Source organism: Eleutherodactylus coqui, chromosome 2 (genome assembly GCF_035609145.1).
Source record: "Eleutherodactylus coqui strain aEleCoq1 chromosome 2, aEleCoq1.hap1, whole genome shotgun sequence".
Taxonomy (NCBI): Eukaryota; Metazoa; Chordata; class Amphibia; order Anura; family Eleutherodactylidae; genus Eleutherodactylus; species Eleutherodactylus coqui.
Genome location: NC_089838.1, coordinates 235,110,619 through 235,128,975, shown reverse-complemented (window position 1 = coordinate 235,128,975; position 18,357 = coordinate 235,110,619). Strand labels below are relative to the sequence as shown.

The 18,357-nt window shown below is 50.0% G+C and overlaps 1 protein-coding gene across 2 annotated transcripts in view; it reads left to right on the top strand.

The window, feature by feature from the left end:
* The window catches only part of FAM227B (family with sequence similarity 227 member B), a 360,605-nt gene that overhangs the window by 72,126 nt on the left and 270,122 nt on the right, over positions 1 to 18,357 (top strand). For both annotated transcript variants that reach the window (XM_066592624.1, XM_066592625.1), the window contains exon 8: positions 1,615 to 1,741. In XM_066592624.1, coding sequence (XP_066448721.1) covers positions 1,615 to 1,741 — 127 coding nt within the window. The remainder of the gene's footprint in view (positions 1 to 1,614; positions 1,742 to 18,357) is intronic.

The window sequence follows — 18,357 nt, the reverse complement described above, 5'->3', positions numbered from 1 at the left end:
TGTGTTGAATGCATGAGCGTGCATATATGATGAATGGTTACTTACCCCTTCTATAAGGGCTAGGAAGGTTCCTGATGAACTAATAGTGGATGAACCAAACCCCTAAATAATCAACAACGCAACCAAGTAACATACTGAACCAACAGCCCAGTTTAAATCAAGTATTACATCAGAACTATAGACTATTTTGGTGCAACCAACACATTTAGTAAATCTATCTGTCACTGCAAAATAATTTTTGCACTGCAGTGAGATAGATTCTGACGAAAGCATGTTTGATCTCCAATAGTGGGGGCGTAAACCCCGAGGAGACATATTTGTTGCCCGTCTCTGGAATTTCCATGTGTGTGTTTGTCTAGGTCGCTGTTCCCCTTTCCTCCTTGTGAGGGTCACACGAGCGCTATCTAGTGCCCTGTTGTTTTTAGCATATCTAAATTAGTAAAGAATAATAATTTTAGTACATGTCTCGTACTGTGAAAGGGCTTATGATAATATAGACTATTCTGCCTTAGTAAAATCCCTTTAACTACTTTACACTGTTTTGTATTATCTGCAAGCATTGATATCTCACAGTGAAATCCCTCTATGAGGTTGCTAATGAATATATTTAAAAGAATAGAGCCCAACATTGACCCCTGTGGTATCCCACTAGTAACAATGACCCAATTTGAATATACCAGTAATAACCACCCTCAGCTTCTTTCATTGAGCCAGTTACTTACCTATTTAAACTCATTACCCCTATCCAAGAAATAGAATACAATACACATGGTATGTAAAATTCAATCATCTATTTGTGTTCCAAGAATTGTTGAAATTCCTTCTCATTTATCTAAATAGGTTGCTTTCACAACATGCATGGATTCCTGCACATTCAATAAATAGAAAATGGGACAGTCAGGCCTCTCTCACACAGGCGCTTTTTACTGCAATTAACACTGCATTAATCATAGTATAATGCTCCCATTAAAATCAATGGGGTCTTGCAGACATGCGCTCAATCACGGCACTGGACAGCACTTTCCAGTGGGTGTGGAGCAGCCTTGATTCCCAAGTGTGCTCTCTACCTTCTCCACAGCCCACATCTGTAAATCAGTTTACACCAATATTTGCAGTAAATTGTAGAAAAATATAATGTGGGACAAATTAACAGTAAAATTTGTGATTTTTCTTCTCATTCACCAAATCTAGAAAGTGGCCAAGGATGTACATGTATATCCTTGGTCATAAAGAGGTCAATGTGTTCTAAACAATGTCTCCTTAGAGACCATGCCTCTTTCTAGATTTGGTGAAAGAAGAAAAATCACAAATTCTCCCACATCATATTTTTCTACGATTTACTGCAAATACTGCTGTAAACTACTTTACAGATGTGGGCTATTGTATGCAGTGATAGAGCTTTCAATTATACTTTACAAGTGGCTACATTCTGAATTGTGTTTCTGGCAATTTTATATTTAAAGAGATTTTGGTGAACCATTCTACAAATACACAAAGGACTTTACATGCCATTCCTAATCGTAGAACTTGTATCTTAATACTGTATGTTTACTTGTTTCTTAATCTACTTGAAAATATTTACAGATTTTGGTAATTAAAATTGTTTTCTGGCAGATGTATCCAGACTACTTGTCACAAGCCATATTCACAGCATTTCACAATGCCTTCCCACAGTCTCATGCACAATTTAATGGAGAGATTAGAACTGAAATAGTAGACCTAATTTTCCAGTGGGTCTCTGGTAAGTACAAGTCAATTTCATGCAGACTCCATCTTAAAAGTTTAGATGCAATGTGATTTTATTTAGAAAGCATTTCAATGGTTACAGAATTGTAGCCAAAGTGCTCTTCTTGCAAAAGTCATGCTTTAAAGCCTTGTTTTAGTTATTCGTGTATCGAGATGTACAGTCCACGTATATTTTTGCCAGAATATCTTAACTCTTTAACAGCTGCCCATACGCCTGTTGACTGCATCTGTTAAGGGGCTTTATTCTTGTGTGCCGTCTTTTGATGGGGGCTGCATCAAAAGTCTGGCACGGGTATCCTGTGCCCAGGGTAGCAGGTGCTCAACTGTTTGATAACAGCCTGAGACCTTCTCAAACAGCAGGGACCAGAGAAATCCGTGCCGTTTAATCCTTAATGTGCAGCGGTCAGTGCGACCACGGCATGTAAAATGCTGACCGAGGGGGCTCTCTTGCCCATCGGATCCTGCTATGGGATCACAGGATCCTGTAGAGTTGTGTATGGCACCCGGAAGCTTGAATATGGCCTTTGGTCTTCCAGCTATGGTGGCTTATAAGGCAAATCGATTAACATGCCATTCGCGGGTGCAAAATTCAATTTAATTGACCTGCAGATGGCCAATGATTTCCTATGGGCAAAATTTCACCCGCATAATCCGCATGCGGAATCCGTAATTAAATTTTGCTAGTGGACATGAGGCATAAAAGCATCTTTTTCATGAAAGCATTTTTTTTGTGCATGGTCATATTCAGAGATCTATAACTTTTTTCTTACCATTAATGGAGCTGCATGGGAGCTTGTTTTTGGAGGGCAAGCTGTAGCAAAAATGTTTTAATCCCTTTGTATTTACCGTATATACCGGCGTATAAGACGACTTTTGAACCCCGAAAAATCTGCTCTGAAGTCGGGGGTCGTCTTATACGCCGGTAATACAAAAAAAAGTGTCAAAAAAAAAAATCAGTACTCACCTCCCCCGGCGTTCTGTCGCTCCCTCCTGGTCTCCGGCAGAGCATTGCTTTCTGAATGCGGGGCTTGAAATCCCCGCCTCCAGAAAGCTAATACACACGCCGTCAGCCAGTTACAGCCATTCAATGACATCATTGAATGGCTGTGATTGGCTGAAGGCGCACGTGTGTTAGCAATCACACCCATTCAATGATGTCATTGAATGGGTGTGATTGGCTGAAGCCACGTGTGTTTTAGCCAATCACAGCCATTCAATGACGCCATTGAATGGCTGTAACTGGCTGACGGCGTGTGTATTAGCTTTCTGGAGGCGGGGATTTCAAGCCCCGCATTCAGAAAGCAATGCTTTGCCGGGACCAGGAGGGAGCGACAGCCTGCCGGAGCGCGACAGAACGCCGGGGGAGGTGAGTACTGATTTTTTTTTTCTCCACTGTATTACTGGCGTATAAGGTGAAAGTTGGGGGGTCGTCTTATACGCCCCGTCGCCTTATACGCCGGTATATACGGTAATTATTTTATAGCAGCCGTGAACAAGAAAACAGCCATTTTGGCAGTGTTTTTTATTAAATTTTTTACTGTTTGTTCTTTTTTATTTTGCTATGTTTGTATGTGTGATAAATAATGTATTAGTTTTATCGTATGGCTTATTACAGACGTGGCAATAGCAGTTATATGTTGGGGCTCTATTGTTTCCTTTTTTTCCTTAAAGCAGTGTGTAAAGGGAAAATGAGATTTGTGTATCTATTTTTATGTTTTCTAACATACAGCTGCCTTAAAATAAAATTACAAAAAGTTAAGTCTCTCTAAATACAGCGACACAAAAAGGAAACCATTCCTATAGGCCTTAATGCCAAAATAGGCTTAGTATTTAAAGGGTTAACATGATAATGTTTTGTCAGTTTGCTTAAAAACATTAGTGCTTGAACCCCGTCATGCATTGAGCTCCATGACGGATGTGTACATCATGTACCCATGAGATCAGCGGCAGGAGCATGGCTGATTTGCATAGCTATGCTATTTTTTGCAACTGCCAAGATTGGAGATAACTTTGTGATCAGATGAGCACTTTCGCCCCTTTTTTTTTTTAGCAATCAGTGGCTGTCTCAGTATCTTGATCACACTGATCAAAACCTCTGCCATGTTGTTGAGGCTTAAAAAGTTTCATAAAGTTTATCTCTAAATTCATGATTTATTGGAAAGTGAAATTGAGGGTAAAAAATAAATATTGTTTACACATATATGGACCAAAGCATATCAGGTAATATGAAAAATTAGTAGAGATGAGCGAACGTACTCGTCTGAGCTTGATGCTCGTTCGAGTATTAGGGTGTTCGAGATGCTCGTTACTTGAGACGAGCACCACGCGATGTTCGAGTTACTTTCACTTTCATCTCTGAGACATTAGCGCGCTTTTTTGGCCAATAGAAAGACAGGGAAGGCATTACAACTTCCCCCTGCGACGTTCAAGCCCTATACCACCCCCCTGCAGTGAGTGGCTGGCGAGATCAGGTGTCACCCGAGTATTTAAAGCTGCCCCGCCCGCGGCTCGCCACAGATGCATTCTCACATAGATCAGGGACAGTGCTGCTGCTGGTGTTGCTGCTATAGGGAGAGCGTTAGGAGTTATTTTAGGCTTGAAGAACCCCAATGGTCCTTCTTAGGGCCACATCTGACCGTGTGCAGTACTGTTAAGGCTGCTGTGAGCAGTGTTGCACTTTTTTTTTTTTGTATATCGGGCGTGCAGAGCATTGCGTCCTCAGTCTGCAGTCCTTGTACATAGTATAGGGCCAGTACTGGTGAGGCAGGGAAAGAGATATACTGTCTATATAGGCAGTGGGTTTTTTCAAACAAATTTGGGAAAAATACTATCTTTGGGCTGCCTGTGATCGTCTTGAGTGTACTGCGTCTCTGCTGGGGGTAGTAGTCCTAATTATTACGCAGCTAAGTGTTACAGCAGGCTTGCGCAAAATTCTTTCCTGGCTCTGCGTTGCCCGTTACATTACCGCCGTCATCCTGTCCAGAGGGAAACAGTATACATATATACGCTGCCTACAGTATCTGTCTGCTGTCTCAGCTCAGCCTTTAAAGAAATAGAAGCAAAATACTTAAGGCCTACTAGTGGCCTTTCGACACTTGACTGCTTCTGCGCTGGGAATTCCACTAGCTCAGTCATACGCACCTACGTCTCACTACAGGCTTGCGCAAAATTCTTTCCTGGCTCTGCTGTGCGTTCCGTAAGCGAAGTCAGCCTCCAACCACAGGCCAATAAGCGGCACATTTAATTACAGCGTTCTGTTTCTGCACTACTGGTAATACACCATGCTGAGGGGTAGGGGTAGGCCTAGAGGACGTGAACGCGGAGGCCCAAGTCAGGTTGTGGGCACAGGCCGAGCTCCTGATCCAGGTGTATCGCAGCCGACTGCTGCGGGATTAGGAGAGAGGCACGTTTCTGGCGTCCCCAGATTAATCTCACAATTAATGGGTCCACGAGGTAGACCTTTATTAGAAAATGAGCAGTGTGAGCAGGTCATGTCGTGGATGGCAGAAAGTGCATCCAGCAATCTATCGACCACCCAGAGTTCTACGCGGTCCACTGCTGCAACTCTGAATCCTCTGGCTGCTGCTCCTCCTTCCTCCCAGCCTCCTCACTCCATTACAATGACACATTCTGAGGAGCAGGCAGACTCCCAGGAACTGTTCTCGGGCCCCTGCCCAGAATGGGCAGCAATGGTTCCTCTCCCACCGGAGGAGTTTGTCGTGACCGATGCCCAACCTTTGGAAAGTTCCCGGGGTCCGGGGGATGAGGCTGGGGACTTCCGGCAACTGTCTCAAGAGCTTTCAGTGGGTGAGGAGGACGATGACGATGAGACACAGTTGTCTATCACTCAGGTAGTAGTAATTGGAGTAAGTCCGAGGGAGGAGCGCACAGAGGATTCGGAGGAAGAGCAGCAGGACGATGAGGTGACTGACCCCACCTGGTTTGCTAAGCCTAAGGAGGACAGGTCTTCAGAGGGGGAGGCAAGTGCAGCAGCAGGGCAGGTTGGAAGAGGCAGTGCGGTGGCCAGGAGTAGAGGCAGGGCTAGACCAAATAATCCACCAACTGTTTCCCAAAGCGCCCCGTCGCGCCATGCCACCCTGCAGAAGCCGAGGTGCTCAAAGGTGTGGCAGTTTTTCACTGAGAGTGCAGACGACCGACGAACTGTGGTGTGCAAGGTTTGTCACGCCAAGATCAACCGTGGAGCTACCACCACCAGCCTCACCAAAACCAGCATGCGCAGACATATGATGGCCAAACACCCCACAAGGTGGGACGAAGGCCGTTCACCGCCTCCGGTTTGCACCACTGCCTCTCCCCCTGTGCCCCAACCTGCCACTGAGATCCAACCCCCCTCTCAGGACACAGGCACTACCGTCTCCCGGCCTGCACCCTCACCTCCGCTGTCCTCGGCCCCATCCAGCAATGTCTCTCAGCGCACCATCCAGCCGCCGCTAGCGCAAGTGTTTGAGCGCAAGTACGCAGCCAGGCACCCGCACGCTCAAGCGTTAAACGTGCACATAGCCAAATTGATCAGCCTAGAGATGCTGCCGTATAGGCTTGTGGAAATGGAGGCTTTCAAAAACATGATGGCGGCGGCGGCCCCGCGCTACTCGGTTTCCAGTCGCCACTACTTTTCCCGATGTGCCGTCCCAGCCCTGCACGACCACGTCTCCCGCAACATTGTACGCGCCCTCACCAATGCGGTTACTGCCAAGGTCCACTTAACAACGGACACGTGGACAAACACAGGCGGGCAGGGCCACTATATCTCCCTGATGGCACATTGGGTGAATTTAGTGGAGGCTGGGACCGAGTCAGAGCCTGGGACCGCTCACGTCCTACCCACCCCCAGAATTGCGGGCCCCAGCTCAGTGCTGGTATCTGCGGTGGTGTATGCTTTCTCCACTAAACCACCCTCCTCCTCCTCCTCCTACGCAACCTCTGTCTCGCAATCAAGATGTGTCAGCAGTCGGTGTCGCGCGGCGTGGCAGCACAGCGGTGGGCAAGCGTCAGCAGGCCGTGCTGAAACTACTCAGCTTAGGAGAGAAGAGGCACACGGCCCACGAACTGCTGCAGGGTCTGACAGAGCAGACCGACCGCTGGCTTTCGCCGCTGAGCCTCCAACTGGGCATGGTCGTGTGTGACAACGGCCGTAACCTGGTGGCGGCTCTGCAGCTCGGCAGCCTCACACACTTGCCATGCCTGGCCCACGTCTTTAATTTGGTGGTTCAGCGCTTTCTAAAAAGCTACCCACGCTTGTCAGACCTGCTCTGAAAGGTGCGCCGGCTCAGCGCACATTTCCGCAAGTCCAAGACGGACGCTGCCACCCTGCAACATCGGTTTAATCTGCCAGTGCACCGACTACTGTGCGACGTGCCCACATGGTGGAACTCTACGCTCCACATATTGGCCAGGCTCTATGAGCAACGTAGAGCTATAGTGGAATACCAACTCCAACATGGGCGGCGTAGTGGGAGTCAGCCTCCTCAATTCTTTACAGAAGAGTGGGCCTGGTTGGCAGACATCTGCCAGGTCCTTGGAAACTTTGAGGAGTCTACCCAGATGGTGAGCGGCGATGCTGCAATCATTAGCGTCACCATTCCTCTGCTATGCCTCTTGAGAAGTTCCCTGCAAAGCATAAAGGCAGATGCTTTGCGCTCGGAAACATAGGCGGGGGAAGACAGTATGTCGCTGGATAGTCAGAGCACCCTCATGTCTATATCTCAGCGCGTTGAAGAGAAGGAGGAGGAGGAGGGAGAGGAGCATGAGGAGGAGGGAGAAGAGACAGCTTGGCCCACTGCTGAGGGTACCCATGCTGCTTGCCTGTCATCCTTTCAGCGTGTATGGCCTGAGGAGGAGGAGGATCCTGAAAGTGATCTTCCGAGTGAGGACAGCCATGTGTTGCGTACAGGTAACCTGGCACACATGGCTGACTTCATGTTAGGATGCCTTTCTCGTGACCCTCGCGTTACACGCATTCTGGCCACTACGGATTACTGGGTGTACACACTGCTCAACCCACGGTATAAGGAGAACCTTTCCACTCTCATACCCGAAGAGGAAAGGGGTTCGAGAGTGATGCTATACCACAGGACCCTGGCGGACAAACTGATGGTAAAATTCCCATTCGACAGCGCTAGTGGCAGAAGGCGCAGTTCCGCGGAGATCAGGCAGCATGTACAGCACAGGCAGGGGAACACTGTCCAAGGCCTTTGACAGCTTTATGGCTCCCCAGCAAGACTGTGTCACCACTCCCCAGTCAAGGCTGAGTCGGCGGGAGCACTGTAAAAGGATGGTGAGGGAGTACGTAGCCGATCGCACGACCGTCCTCCGTGACGCCTCTGCCCCCTACAACTACTGGGTGTCGAAGCTGGACACGGGGCCTGAACTCGCGCTGTATGCCCTGGAGGTGCTTGCTTGTCCTGCGGCTAGCGTCTTGTCAGAGAGGGTGTTTAGTGCGGCTGAGGGAATCATCACGGATAAGCGTACCCGCCTGTCAACCGACAGTGCCGACAGGCTTACAATCATAAAGATGAACAAAGCCTGGATTTCCCCAGAGTTCTCTTCTCCACCAGCGGACAGCAGCGATACATAGGCTGCACCCTAAACAATACATAGGCTGCACCCGCGGATAGAAGCATCGTTCTCTATCACCATCAAAAACAGGGACCTTTTAGCTTCATCAATCTGTGTATTATATTCATCCTCTTCCTCCTGCTCCTCCTCCTGCAACCTCACGTAATAACGCCGAACGGGCAGTTTTTCTTAGGCCCACAAGGCTCAGTCATATAACTTTTGTAAACAATGTTTATACATTTCAATTCTCAATTCAATAAAGCGTTGAAACTTGCACCTGAACCAATTTTTATTTGAACTGGGCTGCCTACAGGCCTAGTTACAAAATAAGCCACATTAACCAAAGCGATTAATGGGATTCACCCGCCCTCTTGGTTGGGCATGGGCAATTTTTCTGAAGTACATTTGTACTGTTGGTACACCAATTTTTTGGGCCCTCGCCTACAGTGTAATCCTACTAATTTTTAGCCCACCTGCATTAAAGCTGACGTTACCTCAGCTGTGATGGGCACTGCAATGGGATATATTTATGTACCGCTGGTGGCTTCCTGGGACCCACCCATGCTGTCGGTCCACACGGAGTTGTAACTCCATGTGTCCACTTCTAAAGAACCCCAGTCTGACTGGGGCATGCAGTGTGGGCCGAAGCCCACCTGCATTAAAGCTGACGTTACCTCAGCTGTGATGGGCACTGCAATGGGATATATTTATGTACCGCCGATGGGTTCCAGGGAGCCACCCATGCTGTCGGTCCACACGGAGTTGTAACTCCATGTGTCCACTTCTAAAGAACCCCAGTCTGACTGGGGCATGCAGTGTGGGCCGAAGCCCACCTGCATTAAGCCTGACGTTACCTCAGCTGTGATAGGCAATGCAATGGGATATATTTATGTACCGCCGGTGGCTTCCTGGGAGCCACCCATGCTGTCGGTCCACACGGAGTTGTAACTCCATGTGTCCACTTCTAAAGAACCCCAGTCTGACTGGGACATGCAGTGTGGGCCGAAGCCCACCTGCATTAAACCTGACGTTACCTCAGCTGTGATGGGCAATGCAATGGGATATATTTATGTACCGCCGGTGGCTTCCTGGGACCCACCCATGCTGTCGGTCCACACTGAGTTGTAACTCCATGTGTCCACTTCTAAAGAACCCCAGTCTGACTGGGGCATGCAGTGTGGGCCGAAGACCACCTGCATTAAACCTGACGTTACCTCCCACGTCAGATAATATTAGAAGGATGCAGGTAATCACGCAGGTGGGATGGCGGTGGAGAGCGAACTGGGCCTTGGCCTCACTGGATGCGGCCAAGGCATTCGATTCAGTAGAATGGCCATACCTGATGGAGGTCCTGCGAAAATTTGGATTCGGAGAGCCGTTCATCAAATGGGTCTCCATTCTATATAGCGACCCGATGGCAAGGATAATGGCGAACGGTCTGATCTCCACCTCCTCCCCACTCCACAGAGGGACCCGTCAGCCCTGCCCACTTTCCCCCCTTCTATTTGCAATTGCCATAGAACCCCTGGCCCTAAAGATCAGACAACACGCACAGTACAAAGGGATCCAGATCGGACCTAGAGAGGATAAGATAGGACTATATGCAGATGACATAATACTCTATATGTCAGAACCCAAACACACCCTACCGCTGGCCATCTCTCAAATAGACGAGTTCGGGAATTTCTCAGGCCTATGTATCAATTGGCAGAAGTCTACCCTTATGCCACTGAGGGGAGAGGAGTCGAGAATGGGAGAGTTATACCACAACCTGCAAATTGTTCCCCAATTCAAATACTTAGGAATCTATATCACTAGGGACCACACCCAAAGCTTTGATCTAAACATCGCACCCCTACTGACAACCCTGCAACTAAAACTAAAAGCCTGGAGCCCTCTACCCCTATCTGTAGCAGGTAGAATAAACCTTATTAAAATGATAATACTCCTCAAATACCTATACCGGTTAGAGCACGCAGAAACGACTATAGCACAAAAATTCTTCAAAAAAACTAACTCATTAATAACCTCATTTATCTGGGGGAAGTCCAGAGCCAAACTCCGTATAGAGACCCTACAAAAACCTAAAGAACTAGCAGGGATGGCACTACCGGACTTCAAAATATATTACATAGCGGGACAAGTCAGATATATACGCCACTGGTTGTCGGGCTCTCCCCTCCCGAGCTCCGAGCACCGAGCACCACCTGATGTACTTCCTCTCAGAGACGTCACTCTGGATTCTCCTTGAGGCACCAGGACTGTTGACAAAACAAATGCTGCCCATCCATAGGCTTGCAACAAATGTCTGAAAGGCATGTAGGCAACTGACTAGATGGGAAGACACCCCCCTGGAGACCCCCTTATCGAACAACAGAGTGCTGCCGCACCTACTGAACCTACCAGGCAGACAAATCTGGTTGAATCTGGGAATTACCACATTGGAACACCTATATATTGATGGAATACTAGTCTCATTCGAGCAAATGCAACAATTATACCAGGTCCCTAGAGCAGGGTTTTTCAGATACTTACAACTCAGACACGCGCTGGCAGCCCAATTCCCGGAACCCAGGAGACCCTTCTCAACATACCCATTAATAGGCATACTACGCACACAAGGTCCCAGGGGCTTAATTTCGTCACTTTACACTCACCTGCTACACTCCAGGACCCCGGGCATACAAACGACGGCCCTGGAAAGATGGAGAGAACTTATCCCAACACTGACTAATGAGGACTGGGAGACCGCGATGGCTACATACACTGGGGTCTCACCAGCCACAAATAATAAACTAACCCAGCTATACATCCTGCACCAATGCTACCTAACACCTACTAGACTCCACAAAATGAATAGATCAGTTACCAGCCAGTGTCACCGCTGCCGTGCACCAAACGCAAACTTTAACCACCTAATATGGGACTGCCCGATGGTGCATATGTATTGGGAAGAGGTCATAGAGTTCCCAACCCAATTGATGGGAATACGAATACCACTGGACCCTGCAATGTGTCTGCTGGGGATCATGGATGAGGAACAGGGGCAGCACTATGATAAAACATTTCTCACAAAAGTACTATTTTATGCCCGCAAGGTTATAGCGCTGCGATGGATGGATAGGCGCCCTCCGACAATTAAAAAAGGGCAGAATATTATTAATACCATCGTACCATATGAAAAAATTGTCTACAAAAACAGAAAATACCCGGAAAAATTCGATAAAGTCTGGGGGATATGGTGCGGATCAACAAACACAAACCCCACACAGGAAATGTTTCAAAACTTACTAAGACAAATCACACCCAGGTTCGACATGTAAAGTAAATAAGAATGTTATTAACTAGAGATGAGCGAACGTGTTCTTCCGAGCTTGATATTCGTGCGAATATTAGGGTGTTCGGGATGTTCGTTATTCGTAACGAACACCATGCGGTGTTCTGGTTACTTTCACTTCCTTCCCTGAGACGTTAGCGCACTTTTTTTGGCCAATTGAAAGACAGGGAAGGCATTACAACTTCCCCCTGTGACGTTCAAGCCCTATACCACCCCCCTGCTGTGAGTGGCTGGGAAGATCAGGTGTCACCCGAACATAAAAGTCGGCCCCTCCCGCGGTTCGCCTCAGATGCCGTGTGAGTTAGATGAGGGACAGTGCTGTTTGTACCGGAGCTGCTGTAGGGAAAGAATTGGTAGTTAGTGTAGGCTTCAAGACCCCCCAAAGGTCCTTATTAGGGCCACTGATAGCTGTGTGTTGGCTGCTGTTAGCAGTGGCAATTTTTTTTTTCTCAAAATCGGCTCTGCAGAGCGTTGCACCCGGCATTAGGGGCAGAAGTGCTGCATAGGCAGGGAGAGTGTTAGGAGTGAGTGTAGCCTTCAAGAACCTCAACGGTCCTTTCTAGGGCCATATTTATCCGTGTGCAGTACTGTCCAGGCTGCTGTTAGCTGTGCTGCATTTTTTTTTGCTTCTCAAAATCGCCTCTGCAGAGCATTCCACCCTCCATTGATACTGCAGGGAAAGAATTGTGTAGGCAGGGCCACAACACAGTTATTATTCATTGAATATACGCAGTGCTGCCTTTTGCTTGTAAAACAAGTGAAAATAATTCTATTTGTCCTGCCTCTGTTCGTCCTAAGTGCGGTGGACACGTGTCGGCTGCGTGTGCAACCTGTAAAAATCAGACGCACCCAGCTAGGTTTTACTCCTGGCTTCGCCATTTGCTTTCCTTAATTGGGAAAAAAAATACCTGCTCTGCCACAGTTAATAACTCTGCTACCCTCACGTTCTGTGACACATTAGCAGGAAAACAGCACAGTTATTAAACTTCTCATGTTCATAGAATATACGCAGTGCTGCCTTTTGGTGCAAAAAAACGGAAAATAATTCTATTTGTCCTGCCTCTGTCCGTCCTAAGGGCGGTGGACACGTGTCGGCTGCGTGTGCAACCTGTAAAAATCAGACGCACCCAGCTACGTTTTACTCCTGGCTTCGCCATTTGCTTTCCTTAATTGGGAAAAAAAATACCTGCTCTGCCACAGTTAATAACTCTGCTACCCTCACGTTCTGTGACACATTAGCAGGAAAACAGCACAGTTATTAAACTTAGATTATTCATTCACTAGAGGCAGTGGGGCCTTTCGTTTTCAAAAAAGGGAAAAAATTATATTTGGCCTGCAGTCTTGCGCCAATTTATTAGCTGCCTGTGAAATCAAATCACTGGTAATACAGCATGCTGAGGGGTAGGGGTAGGCCTAGAGGACGTGGACGCGGCCGAGGACGCGGAGGGCCAAGTCAGGGTGTGGGCACAGGCCAAGCTCCTGATCCAGGTGTGTCGCAGCCGACTGCTGCTCGATTAGGAGAGAGGCACGTTTCTGGTGTCCCCACATTCATCGCCCAATTAATGGGTCCACGCGGGAGACGGTTATTAGAAAATGAGCAGTGTGAGCCGGTCCTGTCCTGGATGGCAGAAAGTGCTTCGAGCAACCTATCGTCTACCCGCAGTTCTGCGCCGTCCACTGCTGCCAATCCGAATCCTCTGTCTGCTGCTCCTCCTTCCTCCCAGCCTCCTCACTCCACTACAATAACACCTGCTCAGGAGCGGGAACACTCCCAGGAACTGTTCTCGGGCCCCTGCTTAGATTGGGTAGCAGCGGTTCCTCTCCCACCAGAGGAGTTTATCGTCACTGATGCCCAACCATTCGAAAGTTCCCGGGGTCCGGGGGAAGAGGCTGGGGACTTCCGCCAACTGTCTCAACAACTTTCTGTGGGTGAGGAGGACGATGACGATCAGACACAGTTGTCTTGCAGTGAGGTAGTAGTAAGGGCAGTAAGTCCGAGGGAGCAGCGCACAGAGGATTCGGAGGAAGAGCAGCAGGACGATGAGGTGACTGACCCCACCTGGTGTGCAACGCTTACTCAGGAGGACAGGTCTTCAGAGGGGGAGTCAAGGGCATCAGCAGGGCAGGTTGCAAGAGGCAGTGCGGTGGCCAGGGGTAGAGGCAGGGCCAGACCGAATAATCCACCAAGTGTTTCCCAAACCGCCCCCTCGCGCCATGCCACCCTGCAGAGGCCGAGGTGCTCTAAGGTCTGGCAGTTTTTCACAGAGACGCCTGACGACCGACGAACAGTGGTGTGCAACCTTTGTTGCACAAAGCTCAGCCGGGGAGCCAACACCAACAGCCTCACCACCACCACCATGCGCAGACATATGATGGCCAAGCACCCCGCAAGGTGGGACGAAGGCTGTTCAGCGCCTCCGGTTTGCACCCCTGCCTCTCCCCCTGTGCCCCAACCTGCCACTGAGATGCAACCCCCCTCTCAGGACACAGGCACTACCGTCTCCTGGCCTGCACCCACACCCTCACCTCCGCTGTCCTCGGCCCCATCCAGCAGTGTAGTTCAGCGCACCGTCCAGCCGTCGCTTGCGCAACTGTTGGAGCGCAAGCGCAAGTACGCCGCCACGCACCCGCACGCTCAAACGTTAAGCGTCCGCATAGCAAAATTCATAAGCCTTGAGATGCTGCCGTATAGGGTTGTGGAAACGGAGTCCTTCAAAAGTATCATCGAGGCGGCGGCCCCGCGCTACTCAGTTCCCAGTCGCCACTACTTTTCCCGATGTGCCGTCCCAGCCCTGCACGACCACGTCTCCCGCAACATTGTACGCGCCCTCACCAACGCGGTTACTGCCACGGTCCACTTAACTACGGACACGTGGACAAGCACAGGCGGGCAGGGCCACTACATCTCCCTGACGGCACATTGGGTGAATTTAGTGGAGGCTGGGACAGAGTCAGAGCCTGGGACCGCTCATGTCCTACCCACCCCCAGAATTGCGGGCCCCAGCTCGGTGGTGGTATCTGCGGAGGTGTATGCTTCCTCCACTAAAGCACCCTCCTCCTCCTCCTCCTCCTCCTCCTCCTCCTCCTCTGTCTCGCAATCAAGATGTGTTAGCAGCAGCATGTCGCCAGCAGTCGGTGTCGCGCGGTGTGGCAGCACAGCGGTGGGCAAGCGTCAGCAGGCCGTGCTGAAACTACTCAGCTTAGGCGATAAGAGGCACACGGCCCACGAACTGCTGCAGGGTCTGACACAGCAGACCGACCGCTGGCTTTCGCCGCTGAGCCTCCAACCGGGCATGGTCGTGTGTGACAACGGCCGTAACCTGGTGGCGGCTCTGCAGCTCGGCAGCCTCACGCACGTGCCATGCCTGGCCCACGTCTTTAATTTGGTGGTTCAGCGCTTTCTGAAAAGCTACCCACGCTTGTCAGACCTGCTCGTAAAGGCGCGCCGGCTCTGCGCACATTTTCGCAAGTCCCACACGGACGCTGCCACCCTGCGCACCCTGCAACATCACTTTAAGCTGCCAGTGCACCGACTGCTGTGCGACGTGCCCACACGGTGGAACTCTACGCTCCACATGTTGGCCAGGCTCTATGAACAACGTAGAGCTATAGTCGAATACCAACTCCAACATGGGTGGCGCAGTGGGAGTCAGCCTCCTCAATTCCTTTCAGAAGAGTGGGCCTGGTTGGCAGACATCTTGCATGTCCTTGGTAATTTTGAGGAGTCTACCCAGGTGGTGAGCGGCGATGCTACAATCATTAGCGTCACCATTCCTCTGCTATGCATCTTGAGAAATTCCCTGCAAACCATAAAGGCAGCTGCTTTGCGCTCGGAAACGGGGGCGGGGGAAGACAGTATGCCGCTGGATAGTCAGGGCACCCTCCTGTCTATTTCTCAGCGCGTACAGGAGGAGGAGGAGGAGCATGAGGAGGATGAGGAGGAGGGGGAAGAGACAGCTTGGGCCGCTGCTGACGGTACACCGGCTGATTGCCTGTCATCCTTTCAGCGTGTATGGCCTGAGGAGGAGGAGGATCCTGAAAGTGATCTTCCTAGTGACGACAGCCATGTGTTGCGTACAGGTACCCTGGCACACATGGCTGACTTCATGTTAGGATGCCTTTCTCGTGACCCTCGCGTTGCATGCATTCTGGCCACGACGGATTACTGGGTGTACACACTGCTCGATCCACGGTATAAGGAGAACCTGCCCACTCTGATTCCCGAAGAGGAAAGGGGTTCGAGAGTGTTGCTATACCACAGGACCCTTGCGGACAAGCTGATGGTAAAATTCCCAGCCGACAGCGCTAGTGGCAGAAGGCGCAGTACCGAGGGCAAGGTAGCAGGGGATGTGCGTAGATCGAGCAGCATGTACATCCCAGGCAGTGCAACAGTCTTTAAGGGCCTGGCCACTTTTATGGCTCCCCACCAAGACTGTGTCACCGCTCCCCAGTCACGGCTGAATCGGCGGGAGCACTGTAAAAGGATGGTGAGGGAGTACGTAGCGGATCGCACGACCATCCTTGGTGACGCCTCTGCCCCCTACAACTACTGGGTGTCGAAGCTGGACACGTGGCCTGAACTAGCGCTGTATGCCCTGGAGGTGCTTGCTTGTCCTGCGGCTAGCGTCTTGTCGGAGAGGGTGTTTAGTGCGGCTGGGGGAATCATCACAGATAAGCGTAGCCGCTTGTCAACCGACAGTGCCGACAGGCTAACACTCATCAAGATGAACAAAGGCTGGATTTCCCCAGACTTCTGTTCTCCACCAGCGGACAGCAGCGATACGTAAGCAATACGTAGGCTGCACCCGCGGATGGAAGCTACGTTCTCTCTCACCATCCAAAACGGGGACATTTCTGCTTCATCAATCTGTGTCTAATATTCCTCCTCCTCCTCCTGCTCCTCCTCCTGAAACCTCACGTAATCACGCTGAACGGGCAATTTTTCTTAGGGCCACAAGGCTCACTCAAATAATTTTTCTGAACAATTTTTATAAGTTTCAATGCGCTTAAAAGCGTTGGAACTGTAACTTGAACCAATTTTTCGTTACACTGGGCTGCCTCCAGGCCTAGTTACCACTTAAGCCACATTAACCAAAGCGATTAATGGGTTTCACCTGCCCTCTTGGCTGGCCATGGCCAATTTTTGGGATGTACATTAGTACTGTTGATACAGCAATTTTTGTGGGCCCTCGCCTACAGTGTAATCAAATTAATTTTTAGCCCACCTGCATTCCAGCTGACGTTACCTAAGCTGTGTTGGGCAATGCAATGGGATATTTTTGTGTACCGCCGGTGGGTTCCAGGGAGCCACCCATGCTGTAGGTGCACACAGAGTTTTTAATACATCTGTACACTTGTAAAGAACCCCAGTCTGACTGGGGCATGCAGTGTGGGCCGAAGCCCACCTGTATTACGCACGACATTACTACCTCAGCTGTGTTGGGCAATGCAATGGGATATTTCTATGTACCGCCGGTGGCTTCCTGGCACCCACCCAGGCAGTGGGTCCACAGGGAGTTTAACCTACATGTGTCCACTTCTAAAGAACCCCAGTCTGACTGGGGCATGCAGTGTGGGCCGAAGCCCACCTGTATTACACACAACATTACTACCTCAGCTGTGTTGGGCAATGCAATGGGATATTTCTATGTACCGCCGGTGGCTTCCTGGCACCCACCCAGGCAGTGGGTCCACAGGGAGTTTAACCTACATGTGTCCACTTCTAAAGAACCCCAGTCTGACTGGGGCATGCAGTGTGGGCCGAAGCCCACCTGTATTACACACAACATTACTACCTCAGCTGTGTTGGGCAATGCAATGGGATATTTTTGTGTACCGCCGGTGGGTTCCAGGGAGCCACCCATGCTGTAGGTGCACACGGAGTTTTTAATACATCTGTACACTTGTAAAGAACCCCAGTCTGACTGGGGCATGCAGTGTGGGCCGAAGCCCACCTGCATTATGCACGACATTACTACCTCAGCTGTGTTGGGCAATGCAATGGGATATTTCTATGTACCGCCGGTGGCTTCCTGGCACCCACCCATGCTGTCGGTCCACAGGGACTTCACAATAGGGAGTTGTACCTGCCTGTGTCTATGAATTAAAAAGCCCGGTCTAACTGGGGCATGCAGACACCTTGACAGAATGAATAGTGTGTGGCACATAGGTTCCCCATTGCTATGCCTACTTGTGCAGCTCCTGATGGCGGTGGCACAGGATTCTATTTCTCATTGCTTCTGTACAGCATTGTGGGCTATCGCCCCGCCACTTTTAAAGATGGTCGCTGCCTAGCCGTGCCAACCCTCTGCAGTGTGTGCCTGCGGTTCTTCCTCATGGCAGACGCACTTCTAAATAGACATGAGGGTGGTGTGGCATGAGGGCAGCTGAAGGCTGCGCAGGGACACTTAGGTGTGCGCTGTGGGGGGGAGGGGGGGGCGGTTGGTCAGCATGTAACCCAGGAGAAGTGGCAGCGGAGTGTCATCCAGGCAGTGATTGTGCTTTGTTGTAGTTAGTGTGGTGCTTAGCAAAGGTATGCCATGCTAATGAGGGCTTTTCAGAAGTAAAAGTTGTTGGGAGGGGGGGGGGCCCACTCTTGCCGGTATTGTGGCTTAATAGTGGGACCTGTGAACTTGAGATGCAGCCCAACATGTAGCCCCTCGCCTGCCCTATCCATTTCTGTGTCATTCCCATCACTT